This window comes from Cydia strobilella, chromosome 10 (assembly GCF_947568885.1).
Source record: "Cydia strobilella chromosome 10, ilCydStro3.1, whole genome shotgun sequence".
In the NCBI taxonomy this organism is placed as follows: Eukaryota; Metazoa; Arthropoda; class Insecta; order Lepidoptera; family Tortricidae; genus Cydia; species Cydia strobilella.
In genome coordinates this window covers 14,131,855-14,151,777 of record NC_086050.1, presented here as the reverse complement: position 1 = coordinate 14,151,777, position 19,923 = coordinate 14,131,855, and the positions used below count along the sequence as shown (strand labels likewise).

The window sequence follows — 19,923 nt, the reverse complement described above, 5'->3', positions numbered from 1 at the left end:
CAGAAACGGCGTGCCTCAGCGCATTTCTACAACGTCATCAGAAATTATACGAAATCTCAGGCCATACCAATTCACAGCGCAAAAGCCGAGAGAGGCAGTTCGAGATTGAACGGCTAAAATACATTATAATTCACATTAGTGTTCTTATCATCAACTCAATCTTATTGGTGTTTCAATTATCATCTAATTGTTGATTTATTTACATGTTTGCCTATTGGCATCTAACTTCAATTAAAAGAGTAGCTTTTTCCTGCGGGGCGCGAGTGTCGCGAATATCGCGAATCGGCTAATAGCTGCCAACGTCATGGAGTAGATGGCGCTCGTAATCACGTTTAAGTGAAATAACCGCTTCTAGGTTGTTGTGATTTTTAAGGGTAAAACAAGAGGGTATACGCGCGAACGACAGTAAGAAAAGGAGGTTGTGTGCGAACAAAGCTACGGCAAGAGTGATATTTGCTTTAGGATCTATTCAAGGAGTTTCTAATGGTGTTATTAGAATAAGGAGGTGTCTATTGTAGATTGTGACTAACATTCATTGTGATATCAGTATTCAGAGTGTCAACAGTGATCCGAGGGAATTGTTCATGGCTAATGTAAGTGAAGTTCAATCATAATTATACGAAGGGTTTCGTCCCAAGATATTAGTAATTTAGAATTATAGAACACATTGTAGTTACGAGAAAGTGTAACCACTCATCATATGAACTTAAGGTAAACTTAGTGTGCGGAAAGGGGTCGCTATAAGGGGAGGTTGGAGGCGACTATGAAGCCCAAGTAACCAGATGGATAATCAGGTTTAACTCATGTTATACGTAGGTAACAAAGTAGGACACCAGCAATGAATTATCGTCATCTCACTAACGTCCAGGCCTCGTATAGGTATGCAGTATGTTTACATATCGTTTTTCCAGTATCAGTAAAGGCATCAGCTCATTCAGTAAAGGCATCAGCTCATTCGATAGGTTAATAAGTATAGTGAGCTTGACGACAATAGTACTACCGTCTAGAAAGGAAACTTCCTACAAAACCGAAGTTTGACAGTGGTTCAGGGTCGAATCATGCTGTCCCTTTCTAATATATGGCACTATCCCTTTCGGCTATTTAGGGTTGTCAAAATTCAAGTCATTATCTTATCTGCACGCAAAGGGACGTCAAGTTGTGCCAACCCTAATAATTGCTCGGAGCAATGCTGAGCCGAACGGAGCCGAGTTTGCCCGAAGCTAGGAGTTTCGCACCCCTGCCTAGGCCATAAGCAATGGCTTATATGACAGTTGGCAGCTGCCAAATAGTATGAAGATGTCATCCCACGAAAGTTCATATTTTCACCACGTTGTGCGTTCCCCCCACCACCAAGCTCGTAAATTCTTCGTTATCACAATAATGTGTATACATAGCATACTTAATAATGCTAAGTATAATATAATTTCATAAATAGGTAATAAAACAACAATTTAACTAAAATATACAAGTTATATTGACTTACAATATTCAATTTGTATGTTTAAATACATAGCTTGCTACATTACTATAGAAAAAGGTCTTATGGTCATTTTTATTTTTTTTAATCTATGGCTGACTAATAAATAAATTAATAACATTTCTTAAGAAGAGTGAGATACAAACCAGATCATGTCTTGTAATTATTTTTAAATATTTAATTACAATGTATACGACTTTATTGCAAATTTTGTCAGAGCATAGTTGTTGCGTGTGATGTATTACACCAGATACCGGTGAAAAGATTTTTCCAAAACAGCAGATTTTCGTTTTACCTGATTCTCAATATACCTACCTTATTCCGAAAAAAAAAATAGTTTTACAACAAAATGGTAAAATTAAAATGTGATCATTAAAGTTAAGTACGATGACGAAATCAGGAATTTTTGAAAACATGTATGCTGAATTTTTTTCAAACGTTTTCAAACTATGACCAATTTTTTATATCTCACTCGCATGTGTAGTGGTAAAAAAATAAAAGTTATAGTTATAACTAAAATAATAATTTGGCATTGTTATCAGTAACGATTCATAAGAAGATACAAATATACGGATATCCATATAACGAAATTAGAGAAGAAACAGAACTATTTTTTTAAGTATAAAATTATAAACAAATAAAATATAGCCAAGAGATATTTTTATTGTGACGATAGTAGTGTTATGAGAAAGTTTAATTTCGTATACAGCTAAATAAAAGTTAAATACAAACATGTAAGTACAGTTGAATGCAAAAAAAACGCTCGTTTCTAAAATACCCCATTTTACAAATGGCTACTAGAGGTAAGATTTAACAGCTTTACCTATTTATCAGATTCTTGTTATACCGGATTTCAAAAATATTACATCCGGACACAAAAATCCTTGAAGTACTTACACAACATGTTCTAACCAGGTATATCATGAATCAGGTAAAGAGAAAAGCAAAATAAAGGTATTTTAAAAAGGAGCGCTAAAATACTGTCGTATTTACACATACGTTGACGGCTATCAGCCTCGTAGAGACTTTAGAAAAACTAGCGCCTCTCCATAAAAGGCACTTTCGGTATTCTGAATCTTAGTTAACAAAACTAACTCTGTTTTATCACAATGCTAACATTCTTTGGCAATTACATTTAAAATTATCTAGAGATCAGTTTCTCTGATTTCATAAACCGCTTCGCCAACATTCTCTTTTTCAACCAGCGCCTTCTTTACACCGACTTCTTCATCTTTATAAACTAGCGAACTGGCCCGTTTTCTATTCAGACTCTCGGCGACTCCATTCACATTTTTCAGGGGAGATCGAAGTGATTCATTATTCACGGCCAGATTCCCGATCGACGAGGTGAGATCCGAAGGAACGTTGCCGTCGAGGCAATACAGGAGGGAGTCCGATATTTCTTCTTTATCTTTGGAAGTGTTGAGTATGGACAAGTCGACAGGGGTCGCGGTGAGCACCGATCTGCTAAGGAGGTAGTCACGGAAAGGGTCCGTGAGGGACCGGGCTCGCTCTTGAGTGAGTGTTATCCTTGGGGGCTCTAGCGTGGCGTTGAGGTCGTCGATGATGGGTCGGGGGTGGCGGAGGAAGCACGTGGCGTGTGTGTGCGGGCTGATGTCGCCGGCGGACAGGGAGCGACCGTCGAACGTTCTAGAACGGGGTATTGATGTGATTGATCTGCAATGATATACAAGTCAAAATGTTAAAAATAATAACTATGTTTTTTTATCTTCTTTTTATTTTAAATCTATGAATCGCTACCGTCACATGGAGAATTTTGTTTATACATATAATCCAAATCCAAGTTATGAGGGTTCAAAAAAACGACCAAGTACATCGAGAAAAGGTAGGTAGTGCTCTTGCGCTTCGCTTTACTCGTCTTGTCGGGGCCACTATACTGTGCTCCAGATCCATGGACACGTTATTAATCACAATGAGCAATATCATTATACTGAGTGTTTGTGACATCATACTCAACGCTTCCTTTTGATTTTTTTCGTAGTCAAGTAAAAAGTAAACCTTGCTTCGTAAAAAGTTCGAAAACCTGACAAAGTTCTTACATGACAAAGAAGTGAAAGAAGTAACATGTTTGCTACTGATTTTTTTAAGGTCAAACGCTGTAAAGATTCTGTTAGATCTAAAATGATTCAAAATATGTATATCAGAGAGTATAAATGCTTATCGTTTTAACTGATAATAAATAGGGCTATATTCATAAGAGATTATGAGTGTAGAACTAAAAGAAACATGGTGTTGATCAAAATCTTTCATTCAGAAAAACCGAATGGGGTTAGCAACTGTCAAAGGTTTGCAGAGATGGCGCCATCATAGCTTGCCCCTTTTTCTATGAGATTTGGCTTAAAGGGCTGGCATCCAGGGCATTAAAAAAACAATTTTTTTACACAATTCTAAATTCTAAGGATTGACAGGGCAAGCTATGCTGGCGCCATCTGCTAATTATTTCGACCGTCAGTGGAGCATGGATAATTGGAGTCATAAAAATCAAAACAAAACACCTCAAGGTAATTTTTAAGGGAAAAAACACTTAAGGCCAAGCGCGCACTAAGATATTTTTGTCGTGCGATAATTTTGTCGCAGAACGTATGTGTTTATATGTTAGTATATACGACAAAAAAAATATGTATTACAGGGCGATTCAAAAATTAAAACCGTAGTGCGCGCTTGGCCTAAGACCATTAAGTAAGATTCCCACCGACCCGCTGGAGTCGGGCCGGGCACTTTAGAATGTCAATGGAGTCTGTCCGGAGCCGTCCGCGTCCGCGAGCAGCCGACCGGCTTGCGGCCGGTTGAAATGCGCTCCGACCAACCCCGGTCGGTGGAAATCGTACATTAAAGCCAATTTTGAATGTGGTCGGCCACATTACTTAAGCCACAAACGGTGCAGCCGAAACGTCTTACCTTTCACAAGAGAACGTAGACCTCGTGTCATCATCCGACGACACAAAATCGCTGTCATTGTCCCTCGCTAACCCGAGCGCACTCTCACTCGCCGCGTCCCGTTCCCGCGCCGTACCGCTGCCTCGCTCGCACGCGGCGTCTCGCTGGCACGCGGCGTCTCGCTCGCACGCCGCGTCTCGCTGCTCGCACGTGATGATGAGCGGCTTGCGCGACCGCGGCGTCATTATAGACTCCTGTAACAGTATAAGTAATGATGGTATAGTCAAAAGGTGGTAAAACTGTTGACTGATCTTCAATCTTGTTTGTGACGCATCGTTGGAGGCGTAGCTGTAACGTAACATTCGATTTTTGGGGTTCCGTACCCAAAGGGTAAAAACGAGACCCTATTACTAAGACTCCTCTGTCCGTCTGTCTGTCACCAGGCTGTATCTCATCAACCGTGATAGCTAGACAGTTGAAATTTTTCACAGATAATGTATTTCTGTTGTCACTATAAGAATAAATACTAAAAAGTACGGAACCCTCGGTGGGCGAGTCTGACTCGCACTTGTCCGGTTTTTCAGCTCACTCAGTATATGTATGTCATTTCCCGAGTACTGACTTACCCCCTTATTCATAAAACTACAAGTCTAATTTAGTTATTTTATGTTTTATCCCTTTCTTACAAATTGGTACATAAGTCAAAATGACAGATTAAAACAAGCGATTTATAGCTAATTGAGGTTTTTAGCGAATTTATGAATAACGTCATATATCTAATAGCACTCGAAAGAGATTTGCGAAAAAAATCGACAAATGATTGAAGCATCGACGCAAGTGACTTAACTCGCTGCACTGACTGCTATAACGTGATACATATTACACCGAGATGTGTGTGGAATCTAATCTCGGTGGTGCTGTGTAGACAAAAAAAAACCGGCCAAGTGCGAGTCGGACTCGAGCACCGAGGGTTTCGTACATGACATAAACTTTATATGTGAAACGTGAGTGAAAGGTAAATTGCGGTTTACGCTTTATGACGTATTTAAAAAAACTACTTACTAGATCTCGTTCAAACCAATTTTCGGTGGAAGTTTGCATGGTATTTGTACATCATATATTTTTTTCAGTTTTATCATTCTCTTATTTTAGAAGTTACAGGGGGTGAGGGGACACATTTTACCACTATGGAAGTGTCTCTCGCGCAAATTATTCAGTTTAGAAAAAAATGATATTAGAAACCTCAACATCATTTTTTTGAGTTTCAGTTCCAAGTATGGGGAGTCCCCAAAATTTATTGTTTTTTTTATGTGAAAATCTTAATGCGGTTCACAGAATACATCTACTTACCAAGTTTCAACAGTATAGTTCTTATAGTTTCAGAGAAAAGTGGCTGTGACATACGGACGGACAGACAGACAGACAGACAGACATGACGAATCTATAAGGGTTCCGTTTTTTGCCATTTGGCTACGGAACCCTAAAAATTTGATTAAAAATTCCCTCATGATCCTTCTGTGTATGACAGACAAGAGGTTAAATGATGTCCTGCGATGGTCCAAAGGACTTTCTGAGTACGTTTTTAACTTTATTCTATAATAAGGCTGCAAAAGTTAATATTGAACACAATGCAAACATAGTTATGACGCTATGAATGACAAAGAAACATAAGAACTTTGAGAAGATTAAGAAGTCAGTAACAAACACGGACATAATGATTAAGAAACAGCCAGGAATAGAGAAAAAACATCTTAAGCTAATTAAGACTGTCTGCCATTGACATAAGGTTTAATTTCGATTAGTTTGTGTAAAGATTTATCACTAGAGGTTCAAGTACTTTAAATTTCAAGCAGGTTATAAAAAACATTAAACAATGATGTTAGTCATGCAAACAAACCTGCATAGCCTTTGACAGTTTCTGCGTAGATTTCGTTATTGGAGACATCGAAGCCCGTCTAAAGTTAACTGTATAAGGCGTGGCACAGTCTTCTATAATAGGCGCCTCCGCTATGCCCGGTGTGCTTGTCAAATAGTGCAACCGGAATTCTTCGTTAGGCCTTTTCTTTGGAGTTTCTTTGATCGGACTGTCGTATGACAAGTCGTTTTCTGAATCTTGCTCATCGAAACATGAGACGCATGAGGTTGGTGTGCCTTTTATAACTGTGTTTCGCTTTTGGTATTTCTTGTTTATATTCTGAGATGCGGATAGTAATTTTGAACGGAATAGTCTAGAAGCTTTCTTAGTATTTTTAGGTGTTTCTTCGCAATCTATCATGCTTAAATTCGGCTCCGATACAAATTTGGGACTTGTTTTCCTTCTTCTACTAATAGCTCCTTCGGATAAAGTGCTTTCATTGCTAGCGTCCGAATCGTAATCATCATCATCTAGTGATTCGGAACTGGCAATTTTATGGACCAGGTTCTTAAGAACGATGTTCTTATGTAAGATTTCGTTTTTGTCGTCAAGGCGTTTCTTTTTCTGGAAATAAGGCATGCGTTAGAGATGCGGGTTATGGACGGAAAGTTAGAGAGAGAGATAGAGGGATGAATCACAATGCGAACACACTATGTTAGTAGTTCGATAATCAAAAAAGTTGTATAATATTTAAGTTATTTCAACTCTATTTAGTCATTTTACTTTTTTGAATATCAATTTAAACAGTTATTATTGACAAAACAAAAGCAAAGGATGCTGATGATACATGTACAGTCAGCAAAACGATTAGCTTAGCACCTTTGCATATAAAAATGTACGCAGGACTGCTAGGCTAATAGTTTTTTCTGACTGTACATAGTACGTATAGGCTCCCAAAAATTCGAAAAACGCATGATTAATTCAATGGAAAACACATTTTTTTTTCGTTATAATAATAATATTATTTGGTCTTTACATTGGATGTGAATTCGCACATCACTCTAGTGTGCGAGCAGGACGTCGCTATATACGCACATAGCGCTGTCACGCTCATACACACCGCATTAGTGTGATAACCGCGAATGCGATAGTGACGTCTCATTTATCGACTTACAGTCCTATTCGGAATGGCATCTAAATGATGTCATTCAGTTATCGTGAATTTCGCTCGTACTTGTCCGTACATATATTGACGCGAGCGAGACGCATGATATCTAAATTAGTAGATTTATTATTATTTACAACGACGGGACTTAATCGCGTAAAATAAGTATTAAACCCACCTCCGACGTTTCGAGGACGGCGTTGTCCCCGTGGTCTCGGAGAAGACTGGCTAAAGTTGACATCAACATCTTCTAGGCGCGCGAGTTTTTCGAACTACCCGCACTTGGTCTTGTTTATTAACTTGAAACGTTTTGCGCACTAGGGATGTTACCGGGTCGACACACAACACTCACAATATTCGATTTTTCAACTTTCGATATTTGGTTTCGCTTACACTTACTAATGACTGGGTTCCATGTGGATGAGATCTTAAAACCTTCGTCTCGATTGAAATTTCTATGTTTCTTGATTTCAATGGCTTCACGGATTTTTCTACTATAAAACCCACGATCTGTAGAAAGTATTCTAGGGTTGTGAAGCTCAATCCAGTGGTTTGGCCCTGACTCTAGTAAATGCTCAGCAACAGCAGACTTGTTCACCTGACGGTTCTTGACAGCTGCGATATGTTCCTTAACTCGCTCCGCAATGGTACGTTTCGTTTCCCCGATGTAGGAACTACCACAACTGCAGTCGATCTTGTAAACGCCAGGTGACTGGAACGGGATAACGTCCTTCGGTGACCTCAGGTTTCCTGCAATTTTGGATAAAGGAGTGTATACCGTCTTTATAGAGTACCTCTCAAGTACTGTGCCAACCTTATCCGTTATTCCTTTCACATAAGGTAAAAATGCCGGTTGCCTGGAGACATCAGGACGCTTCACTCTTGCTTTTCGTCTGGGTTGCCACTTTCTCACCTTATACCCGTTCCACCTAAGTACCTCCTGAATATGCGACATCTCGCTCTTTAAATATTCAGGGTCACACAGATCTTGTGCTCTGTTCACCAGCGAGCTGACAACTGATTGTAAGTGTCGGGGATGGTGGTGAGAAAAAGCGCTCAAATACCTATCCGTGTGAGTTGGCTTCCTGTATACAGTATGCGTCAGGGTTCCGTCGACTCGACCAATCACTTTGACATCCAGAAAAGGCAAACTGCGCTGTGATTCCAATTCATACGTGAATCTTATCTTAGGATGAATTGAATTCAAATATTGGAGTAGTTGCTCCACTTCCTGCTTTCCACCTTTCATAACACAGAAAACATCATCAACATATCTCTTCCACAACTTTACTGCCCATGGCTGCAGGTCTATACTGGCTTCGATATGCTCCATCCAGATATTTGCCAAAACCGGTGCTACAGGGCTACCCATGGCCACACCATCGATCTGGAGGTAATGCTTCCCATTATACAAAAAATAGCTACCTTCTTAGCAGTTTCTCAGCAACACCATGACCGACTCCGATATTCCACCATCGCTCAGTTTCCCTCTGACCACTTCAAGGCACTCCTTCACGGGAACATTGGTAAAGAGCGACTCAACGTCGAAACTCACCATGATGTCGTCCGGTTCCAGCGTTATACCCTTGAGAATGTCTATAAAGTGACGAGAATCCTTCACAAAAGATGGCGTCCCACCTACAAGCGGTTGCAATACCGACGCAACATGCTTCGCAAGATCGTAAGTAGGAGATGAGATTTGACTTACGATAGGCCGCAAAGGCACGTTCGTTTTATGTACCTTCGGCAATCCGTACAATTTAGGTGGTTGTACAATCTTAGGTTTGTACAAACGATTGAAGACATCTTCCTCGAACCGCTTGTAGGTGGGACGCCATCTTTTGTGAAGGATTCTCGTCACTTTATAGACATTCTCAAGGGTATAACGCTGGAACCGGACGACATCATGGTGAGTTTCGACGTTGAGTCGCTCTTTACCAATGTTCCCGTGAAGGAGTGCCTTGAAGTGGTCAGAGGGAAACTGAGCGATGGTGGAATATCGGAGTCGGTCATGGTGTTGCTGAGAAACTGCTTAGAAGGTAGCTATTTTTTGTATAATGGGAAGCATTACCTCCAGATCGATGGTGTGGCCATGGGTAGCCCCGTAGCACCGGTTTTGGCAAATATCTGGATGGAGCATATCGAAGCCAGTATAGACCTGCAGCCATGGGCAGTAAAGTTGTGGAAGAGATATGTTGATGATGTTTTCTGTGTTATGAAAGGTGGAAAGCAGGAAGTGGAGCAACTACTCCAATATTTGAATTCAATTCATCCTAAGATAAGATTCACGTATGAATTGGAATCACAGCGCAGTTTGCCTTTTCTGGATGTCAAAGTGATTGGTCGAGTCGACGGAACCCTGACGCATACTGTATACAGGAAGCCAACTCACACGGATAGGTATTTGAGCGCTTTTTCTCACCACCATCCCCGACACTTACAATCAGTTGTCAGCTCGCTGGTGAACAGAGCACAAGATCTGTGTGACCCTGAATATTTAAAGAGCGAGATGTCGCATATTCAGGAGGTACTTAGGTGGAACGGGTATAAGGTGAGAAAGTGGCAACCCAGACGAAAAGCAAGAGTGAAGCGTCCTGATGTCTCCAGGCAACCGGCATTTTTACCTTATGTGAAAGGAATAACGGATAAGGTTGGCACAGTACTTGAGAGGTACTCTATAAAGACGGTATACACTCCTTTATCCAAAATTGCAGGAAACCTGAGGTCACCGAAGGACGTTATCCCGTTCCAGTCACCTGGCGTTTACAAGATCGACTGCAGTTGTGGTAGTTCCTACATCGGGGAAACGAAACGTACCATTGCGGAGCGAGTTAAGGAACATATCGCAGCTGTCAAGAACCGTCAGGTGAACAAGTCTGCTGTTGCTGAGCATTTACTAGAGTCAGGGCCAAACCACTGGATTGAGCTTCACAACCCTAGAATACTTTCTACAGATCGTGGGTTTTATAGTAGAAAAATCCGTGAAGCCATTGAAATCAAGAAACATAGAAATTTCAATCGAGACGAAGGTTTTAAGATCTCATCCACATGGAACCCAGTCATTAGTAAGTGTAAGCGAAACCAAATATCGAAAGTTGAAAAATCGAATATTGTGAGTGTTGTGTGTCGACCCGGTAACATCCCTAGTGCGCAAAACGTTTCAAGTTAATAAACAAGACCAAGTGCGGGTAGTTCGAAAAACTCGCGCGCCTAGAAGATGTTGATGTCAACTTTAGCCAGTCTTCTCCGAAACCACGGGGACAACGCCGTCCTCGAAACGTCGGAGGTGGGTTTAATACTTATTTTACGCGATTAAGTCCCGTCGTTGTAAATAATAATGAGTAAAAATCGTGAAAGTTTAAATCAGTGTTTAGTAGATTTATATTTATAACGTGTTAAAAACATACCTCTTCAATGGAATTGATAGTGGAGCCGGATCCTTTCTTGGGCGTTTTGTTCAGAAGCCCCTTGTTGAAAATGTGTCTCTTGATGGAGTCGCCGAAACTCCTAGAGCCCGCGACTTTGCCCGTTCTTTGGATCTGTATTGGTGTGCCTGTAAAATTTAAATACTATAAATAATTTGTTATTAAGAGCCCTTATTCCCTGGAGCGTTCATCGATTTCACGAAATAACACTCAATAGATGGCGTTGACGCGCGAAACGCGAGCGCCGGCAACTATAACGCGTTTTGAACGCAGAGAAGAATAATCTTGATCGTTGTCGATTTCAGTAGCAAGTAACATTATTTTTATTGTTATAGCCACTCTATTATTTTATTTTATATGCATGGTAGTAGTAATTTCAGTTTATTATGTTAAGAAAATATACATACTTGTACCCAGAGATGACCAGGGTGCCTAGCCAATATGCCAACCGTTTAGGTACTTATAGTTTACATTAAAACCAAATCTGCAGCTGGCTTCTGAAATAGGTAATAGAAACGCGTTCCGTATATCTTTCGCTTTCCAAATGACCAGGGTGCCTAGCCAAGATGCCATCCGTTCAGGTACTTATAGTTTACATTAAAACCAAATCTGCAGCTGGCTTCTGAAATGGGTAATAGAAACGCGTTCCGTATGTGTTTTGCTTTCCAGATAATCAGAGTACTTAGCCAAGATGCCAGTCGTTCGTTCCGTAGCGAACGATAGGGTAATCTCTCTCTATCACTCTTCTATATTAGTGCGACAGAGACGGTTGCGATTCGTTCGCTACGGAGCGTAAACGGTTGGCATCTTGGCTAGGCACCCTGGTCATCTGCAAAACGAAACACATACGGAACGCGTTTCTATTACCCATTACAGTGGCCAGCTATAGATTTGGTTTTAACGTAAACTATAATAGGTACCTAAACCTGAGTGCCTAGCCAAGATGCCAGTCGTTCGTTCCGCAGCGAACGATAGGGTAATCTCTCTCTATCACTCTTCCATATTAGTGCGACAGAGACGGTTGCGTTTCGTTCGCTACGGAGCGTAAACAGTTGACATCTTGGCTAGGCACCCTGGTCCTCTGCAAAGCGAAACACATACGGAACGCGTTTCTATTACCCATTACAGTAGCCAGCTATAGATTTGGTTTTAATGTAAACTATATGTACCTAAACCTGGGTGCCTAGCCAAGATGCCAGTCGTTCGTTCCGCAGCGAACGATAGGGTAATCTCTCTCTATCACTCTTCCATATTAGTGCGACAGAGACGGTTGCGTTTCGTTCGCTACGGAGCGTAAACAGTTGGTATCTTGGCTGGACACCCTGGCCATCTGGAAAGGGAAAGACATACGGATCCCGTTTCTACTACCCATTCAGAGGCCAGCTACAGATTTGGTTTTAATATAAACTATAGGTACCTAAACGGTTGGCATTTTGGCTAGGCACCCTGGTCATCTGGAAAGCGAAAGACATAAGGAACGCGTTTCTACTACCCATTTTAGAGGCCAGCTACAGATTTGGTTTTAATGTAAATTATATTATAGATACCTAAACGGTTGGTATCTTGGCTAGGCACCTTGGTCATCTGGAAAGGGAAAGACATACGGAACCCGTTTCTACTACCCATCCAGAGGCCAGCTACAGATTTGGTTTTAATGTAAACTATAGGTACCTAAACGGTTGGCATCTTGGCTAGGCACCCTGGTCATCTAGAAAGCGAAAGACACAAGGAACGCGTTTCTACGACCCATTTTAGAGGCCAGCTACAGATTTGGTTTTAATGTAAATTATATTCTAGGTATAATATTGTCTTCGGTTACCGCGATAGTTACTCATGAAATAAAACTATGAAAACGGATTATATCGCGTATATTGAATTTATAATACTTTTGTGTTTCGTTATAATGTTTCGAACTCTTTACAGCGTTCGTGGTCAACGGGTGACCCGTTGACCACGAACGCTGTAAAGAGTTCGAAACGTCGGGATGTATTATAAATTCAATATACGCGATATAATCCGTTTTCATAGTTTTATATTCTAGGTACCTAAACGGTTGGCATCTTGGCTAGGCACCTTGGTCATCTGGAAAGGGAAAGACATACGGAACCCGGTTTTACTACCCATTCAGAGGCCAGCTACAGATTTGGTTTTAATGTAAACTATAGGTACCTAAACGGTTGGCATCTTGGCTAGGCACCCTGAACAGACCCGATCACCTAGGCAAAAAAATTATTTAATATTTGCGCTATAAAATGTACCTATGATTACATTGATCACCTAAGGATCAAGATTTTCTAATCGCAGTATACACCATTTCTCGGAACTAGCTCGCTGGTTTACGAACGCAACAAACGCCTGACGATCGAGCACAGGTCCGTCCCCTAAGCGCGCCCGGCGGAGACTGAGCGCGGAGCGTCCGTGCAGCGTAATTTATACGTCTTTTAAAAATATTTAAATTTACGGCAAAATAGGTCCTATAGTTATGATTTTTTTTTATGGGTTCACATAAAGTTAAAGTTTGCTATAATATTATTTTGAGGGCAAAATATAAGTATAATTTGCGATAAAAAAATATTATGCGACCCTGTTTTCACCGAAAAAATGAAGAAATTTCGGAAGGTATTTTATCAATCTTTTTAAATGAATCTTTGATCTTCAATCATTTCAGCCCCTCGTACAAGATATGGTGAATTGAATTGTAATCATTCATGGACCAAATGATTCTTGTTTACTGCAAAATTGGCAACCGAAACGACACTTCTCACTGCAAATTTTGAAAAATACTCCCAGGAAAACTCATTTATTTTAGGTTTAAAAAGAGAAAATGCACCCTTTAAATATTTCAGCCGCTAGTTTAGGAAATGATTATTTGAGAACGTTAACAGTTTTTGAATAAATACTAATAGTTACGTCGTAATGTTGAATGAAAAAGGAAGCATTTTGCCAAATACGCTCGTTTGTAGGAATAAGGCCTCTTAACAAAAAAACTAAATTAAACTCTTACAAACTTCCCATCTGGTTTTCAACCAAAAGGTACATTGTCGCTTGTCGCTAAGGTTGATTTCTAAATGAAGCTATATGGAAATAGCGCCTTACTGACAAGCGACAATACCCTTTTGGTTGAAAATGGCACAATTGGGGACAACCATTAGTGGGCACAAACACACGAACACAACAACAATGTTGAGAACCTATACAGTCTCCGTTTTGGTGTGGGTTTAATTTTAATGTTACAGAAAACTTATCATTTTTGCCGACCGGTCTGGCCTTGTGGGTAGTGACCCTGCCTGTGAAGCCGATAGTCCATAGGTTCGAATCCCGGTAAGGGCATTTATTTGTGTGATGAACACAGGTATTTGTTCCTGAGTCATGGGTGTTTTCAGAAAAAATGGTACCATTTAATTTTTTTTCGAAAAGCAATCAACTTTTGGGTTGTTTAGACCCAGAATCACGAGTGCTATTGAATTAGACGAAGAAAAAAAGTGTCCCCAGTTTTTCATACAAATTTTGGGTGTCAGTTTTGTAACGGTCTATACAAAATGTATGTGAAAATACCCACTAGGCTAGACCGGTCGTCAAAATGGTAAATAGAATAGTATCAGCATCAACTAACCATATCCATTCTGCCGGTTGAAGTGTTTGATGAGCCGTCGTTTGTGTGTAGACTCAGGTAGGGCTTGTATATGCGCGTATAACTGCGCTAAAGCCGTATCTGTAGGGTTGGACAAGTTCTCTGCTGCCGTTCGACCTCGGTCCACGAATGTGTATACTGTGTTTGCTGCCGTTCTGAAATTTTTATATAATATTTTAACACTGAGCACCAAACGTAATGCAAAATGCGTTTAGATAGAGTATTTTGGAAACAATCCTTGTCGATTTTGTAAGATCGAACTTTCACACTCAATCTCAACATTTTTATCCTTAACTTGCGAAAAATGCGAATCAAACTTACGCTCTAAGAGCGTCATACCATCCCACGGATTAGAGGTTTGTGTTTTAATCATTATAGAGACAAAGCGTTTTAACCTTTATAGGTATCTACAACCTTAATTATATTACTATATTTATTTGTTGTTATAGAGACAATAGAGAGACACTGATATTTTTAATGTTTATCAATTACTGTTCTGGTCATGCTCGCTGAAAGACGGATGATGAAGGCTCAATAATAAGATTACGATGGTCACCCGATGGGAATAGAATGTTAAAATAATACAGTCAAGGGCATAAATATATATACACTCCCAAAGTTTAAAAAATATGTGTACGCTCTTACACCTTAGACAATAAAGTCGTGTTCACATATTTTTGAGCCATTTGTCTAGATCGATATTTTTGCCTTCGACTGTACATTACTATAGAGCCCGGAAACGAAGGGTTGCAGGCGATAGGGGCGAAGGGGATAGGGATACACGGCCGGCAACCCCGTTTCTCGTCGAGATTTGTATAGTACTTTTCTCAAACTTGCAATGAAATATACATAGGCTACGGTGGCCCACATCGCGAAAAAACTGTCTAGAAATTGAATTTAGCTTGAGCAAGTACCAGGGCCTCATGAGTTACGAGAAGGAGTCGCTGACCAACCAGCCAGGCGCGCGGGCCGCGGCTGGTGGTAAAAACAAAAGACGGTTGCTTTACAGGCGTGTAAGGCTGTATAAAATTCCTATTCTCAAAAATGGAAGGCAAAGTCGACGTTGCCGGTTAAAAAGTAGGTCGCGAAGTGCGTTGTTTATGGTCAGTCAAAAAATTAAAAAGTTTAAAACATTGCAGTCTCGATTTCGGGACTGCAATGTTGCATACAAATTCCATTTTGTCGAGTTCCAAACTTTTTAAAAATTTGAAGTGGCCATATCAAATGAAGGCATAGGTCCAATAAACAGATGATCAGTTCTTATTATTATAATGTTGGTACCGCGACTATTTAGGTGTCTCAAATAGGTTGGCGTATTTTCAGCAGAAAAATACACTTCTATTTTTAAATAAAAAAATGAAACGGCGGCAAAGCAAATCTTATTACTTTTTTCTGTGAAAATATATACATAAGAACGTTGCTTCTGTAAAATATTTGTATTTATTGCGCCATTTTTGAGAAAAGCACTATATATGACTCGGCTGGAAGGCTACTAGCTGGCTTCGGATTCCATTAAACGGACTCCCAAGGTCGTCCGTTTAAAACGAATCCTCAGCCAGCAAGTAGCTACTTCCGAGCCTCGACAATAATGTACTATTACATATCGTAGCATTTCTGGACCTAATTTGAAGTAAGCCATGCGAACATTTAATTGCAAGTTTGAGAAAATGTAGTTACTTATCGGACACGCTCTCGTCGAGCCTCGCTTCTCTCGCCGTGAAGTATGCGCGCGCGTCCGTGGCCAGCTGCGGCGGCGCCAGGAACAGCCGGCCCGAGAGGCGGATCATGAAGCTGATCAACGGAGACAGCGCTATCGCGTCCGCGTGGAACGTTTCCGGCGATAACTGGAAACAGAAATATTACTTTCAAATCGTAATTTAATACAGGGGCCAAAGATTTACACTTGATATTGCTACACCACTGTAAGAATATATTTTCTAGCATAACAGGGCCCTAATTGTATTTTAAAGGGCCAAAGTAGTTTGACCTGCTCACCTTTCTTGAACCTCACCTTCACCTCACCTTTATGAAGAGGTTTTGAGTATGGTAGGATAAAGGCGAAGCTTATTAAATACCATAAGGAATGGGAGAGGCAAGATGTTAGGACACCTGATAAGAAACGACAACTGTTTCCTAAACATTCTGGAATTGAAAAGACGAGAGGCAGTGGAAAGGCAACAATCACATATCTCAGCCAAGTAAAAGAGAATGCATCATACGAGCAAACCAAAAAACTGGCTCGGGAAAGAAAGGATTGGCAATTGCTCTTAGCAAAGCTCTTAACTTATGATAATGATGATGACTTTTCTTGGGCACAGTAAGTGTGGCGTGAACATAGTAGTCAATGTTCATTCCGTTCGAAGCCTCATTGTCTGCCACCAGTGTGAGCAGGGTAAGAAGCTGCTGTAGAAAAATTATTGTGCAATGGAGCGCTACGTCCTATCCGAATCCGGTCCGAATCCGACCCGAATCCGTGAAAATATGGTACGAAGTAGCCGTAGAACTATTTCTATGGTAATTTACGCACTAGATCCGTCTCATTTCTTTCCTAAATGACGGAGATCGGATCGGACATAGTGCGAAACCGCTCTAATGCTGTGAGGAGTGTCGGCCTTCGTGCTTTTAAAGGGTCAACGATCAGGTAGTTAGCCGTACTCACTTTTCTAGGACACAGTAAGTGTGGCGTGAACATAGTAGCCAGTGTGTCCGGTGACATTCTGTTTGAAGCCTCATTGTCCGCCACCAGTGTGAGCAAGGTGAGGAGCCGTTGTAGAAAGTTGCGGTGCAGCGGGGCCAGGAGGAGCAGCAACAGCTGTAGGGCTGTGAGGAGTTTGGGCTCCGATGCTTCAAGGTTTGGGGGATATTGGGCTGTGGACAAAATGGTAATCATAATTAAAAAGGGTTGTTACGATGAAGGGTTGTCTTTGCGAAAGAGAATAAATTCATTAGTTCTCTAAATTCAAATTAGTATTGAATATTAAAAAAAATAGTTTTATTCACATAGAAATTTGACATACCAAATAATTCAGTAATAATCATTCAATGAAAGTAAAGTAAATATACTTTATCGCAACTCAAAAGAAAATAAATTTTAAAACAGCTTTGCAATGTAAATAAAGGTAGCAACAGACAGTAGCTTATCGCTGTAAACAAAACAACAATAATATGATATAATCAACACAAAAAAAAGAACAAAAAGTTAAGAAAAAAGCACTACCACAAATAAATTACAGAAATAAGAAACTTACGCATTCATTAAGCAGACAGTATGTCATATACAATTAAATCAATTTTGTTAGCATTTTTCCATAAATACCAATATAGGGATCAGGCTAAAATTCAGCACCGCATATATGTATACCGTATGCCACATATCTAGCACAGGCTGAGACTGGTACCCATTGCCTATTGCTATAGGCAAATAAAAATAATAATATAGGTGTGAAATTAAATTATGTACTTACCTACTATGTTTGAGGTCGTGTTTATTTTCCTCATACTATGTATTGTTATTAATTAATGTTTCCCATACAACAAACGTGATTTTTTTTGCTGTTTTTTTTTCGTAATGGTACGGAACCCTTCGTGCGCGAGTCCGACTCGCACTTGGCCGGTTTTTCATCTTTATATAAAAATTTCTAGTAGGACCCGCCTTTTAAAACCTAACTGCCCAATAAAAACTGAGAAGAACATACCAGCTAAAGTACAATAAGTCTGATAATACTGATCCATCAGTAACGGCTGTGGCAGCTCAGCAAGGAAGCCCTTCAGTACAGATGCACAGTCATGCACCGTGAACCTGCCTTCTTTCAGCCCGAGGCTTGAGCCAGTGAGCAGCAGCTGCTTCAGCTCCTGCTGTCTGGTGAGGGAGCCCGTGCGGCGGAATATGCCTTCTTGTGTTACATCTGGAATTCGATAAGTTTTGATCAGGAACTGACATTAACAGGGGTCGATTTTAGAAATTATACAAAACTAGCAAGTTTAGAATATTGTAAATTTGCATTTAAGATTAGTTAAAAACATAAATTAAGGAAATCTCCTACAATAACAAAACTTATTTGCTTTATTTATATGGATTCCGAATTGTCTGAAATAAATGAATTTTATTTTTTTATTTATTTGCTTTTAATATACATTGGTTGAAAATTTAAAATTTGTTATGCATAAAAAAACTGGACAAGTGCAAGTCGGACTCCCACTTTTTAGCATTTGTTGTTGTAGCGGCAACAGAAATACATCATCTGTGAAAATTTCAACTGTCTAACTATCACGGTTCATGAAATACTGCCTGGTAACACACAGACGGACAGCGGAGTCTTAGTAATAGGGTCCTGTTTTTGGGTACGGAACCCTAAAAACTATAATTGTAAATTAGATATGCTTACTTTCTGGCAATGACAAGAAGTCAATCAATTCGGTAAGCCTTAGGATACCATCCTCAGTAATAGAGCTTGGTTCTGCACCAATCTTTACACCAGTGCCATTGCTCTGTTGACTAGAACTAGGTGCCGAATTCTTTATCTTCTTATGAAAATTCCATCTAAATTGCTTTGGTTTATCAGTTGAACAATCAACACTGGAATAAACATAAAAGTGCAATGTAAAAATTGCTATTATTCAGATGAAAACATGTTGAAAATATTTTCTTTTAACTACTTACTCGTCTGTATTTATGTCTACCACAAAGGATAGATGCATGCGCACTAAAGTAAAGAATTGATCTAAGTTCTCTTTTCGCAGTCTTTCTATCAGTAATTCGTCCGGGGAACCCATTTTATTTTATTAAACTGCACATGGTCTACAAGACTACTCGGGTAAAATCGTAATTTGACACATGTTTTACACAATATCACTTATATTTTACAAAGGAATCTTTTGTACAAAAACTGTTTTTTTATAACTAACATATTCTACATTAAATACGCTATTATTTTAATTTATTTTGCTTTCTATTTGCGCCCGTTTTCATTGTTTTTAAACGTCAAGCAAGTTTGTCACAACGGCCAAACGGAACGACGTTCTGAAACTATTTCGTAGTTCGTACTATCATTTTTATTTACAGATATAGTTTGTCAAGGGACTCTCATATCAAACATAGACAGAGAGAATCATACTATCTTTCTTACACTAGTACTAGCACCCAAAAGAAAAGGATGAATATAATTTTCTTTGTTGCTATTTACTAACAAGATTTGCTTGACCAACATATATTATGTACAATTAAAACAAATTTGAATAAAATCTAATAAATAAAAGTAACCAAAATAATATGATAGTAATTTAAAATTTTATTTCCAATTTGAAATACCTATATCATAGTAATATCCAGGGATATTCCATTTTGCACATTTTTGAGTGTTTTAAATGTTTTACTGGCAACATTGGTCAACACGCCTCTTGTGATTGGTCAAGCCGTTGTCAAACGCTGCATGTTGCCAGTTTATTCTTGTAATATCTGTCTAACAGCTTACA

General features: G+C 39.7%; 1 protein-coding gene across 2 annotated transcripts; it reads right to left on the bottom strand.

Moving 5' to 3' along the window:
* Positions 1 to 1,518: 1,518 nt before the first annotated feature.
* LOC134745024 (rho GTPase-activating protein 19-like) lies at positions 1,519 to 19,446 on the bottom strand. Of its 2 annotated transcripts, XM_063678993.1 has the most exons (10): positions 19,112 to 19,446; positions 18,837 to 19,027; positions 18,147 to 18,356; positions 17,111 to 17,319; positions 16,129 to 16,295; positions 14,434 to 14,606; positions 10,803 to 10,948; positions 6,273 to 6,854; positions 4,397 to 4,629; positions 1,519 to 3,154 (listed from the first exon to the last, which is right to left on the bottom strand). In XM_063678993.1, the coding sequence occupies exons 1-10, from the start codon at positions 19,222 to 19,224 to the stop codon at positions 2,623 to 2,625; spliced, it is 2,556 nt and encodes an 851-aa protein (XP_063535063.1). In that variant the 5' UTR covers positions 19,225 to 19,446; the 3' UTR covers positions 1,519 to 2,622. The 2 variants fall into 2 exon arrangements, with proteins under 2 accessions (XP_063535063.1, XP_063535064.1); XM_063678994.1 differs by lacking the exon at positions 6,273 to 6,854.
* Between the last annotated feature and the right edge of the window lie 477 nt (positions 19,447 to 19,923).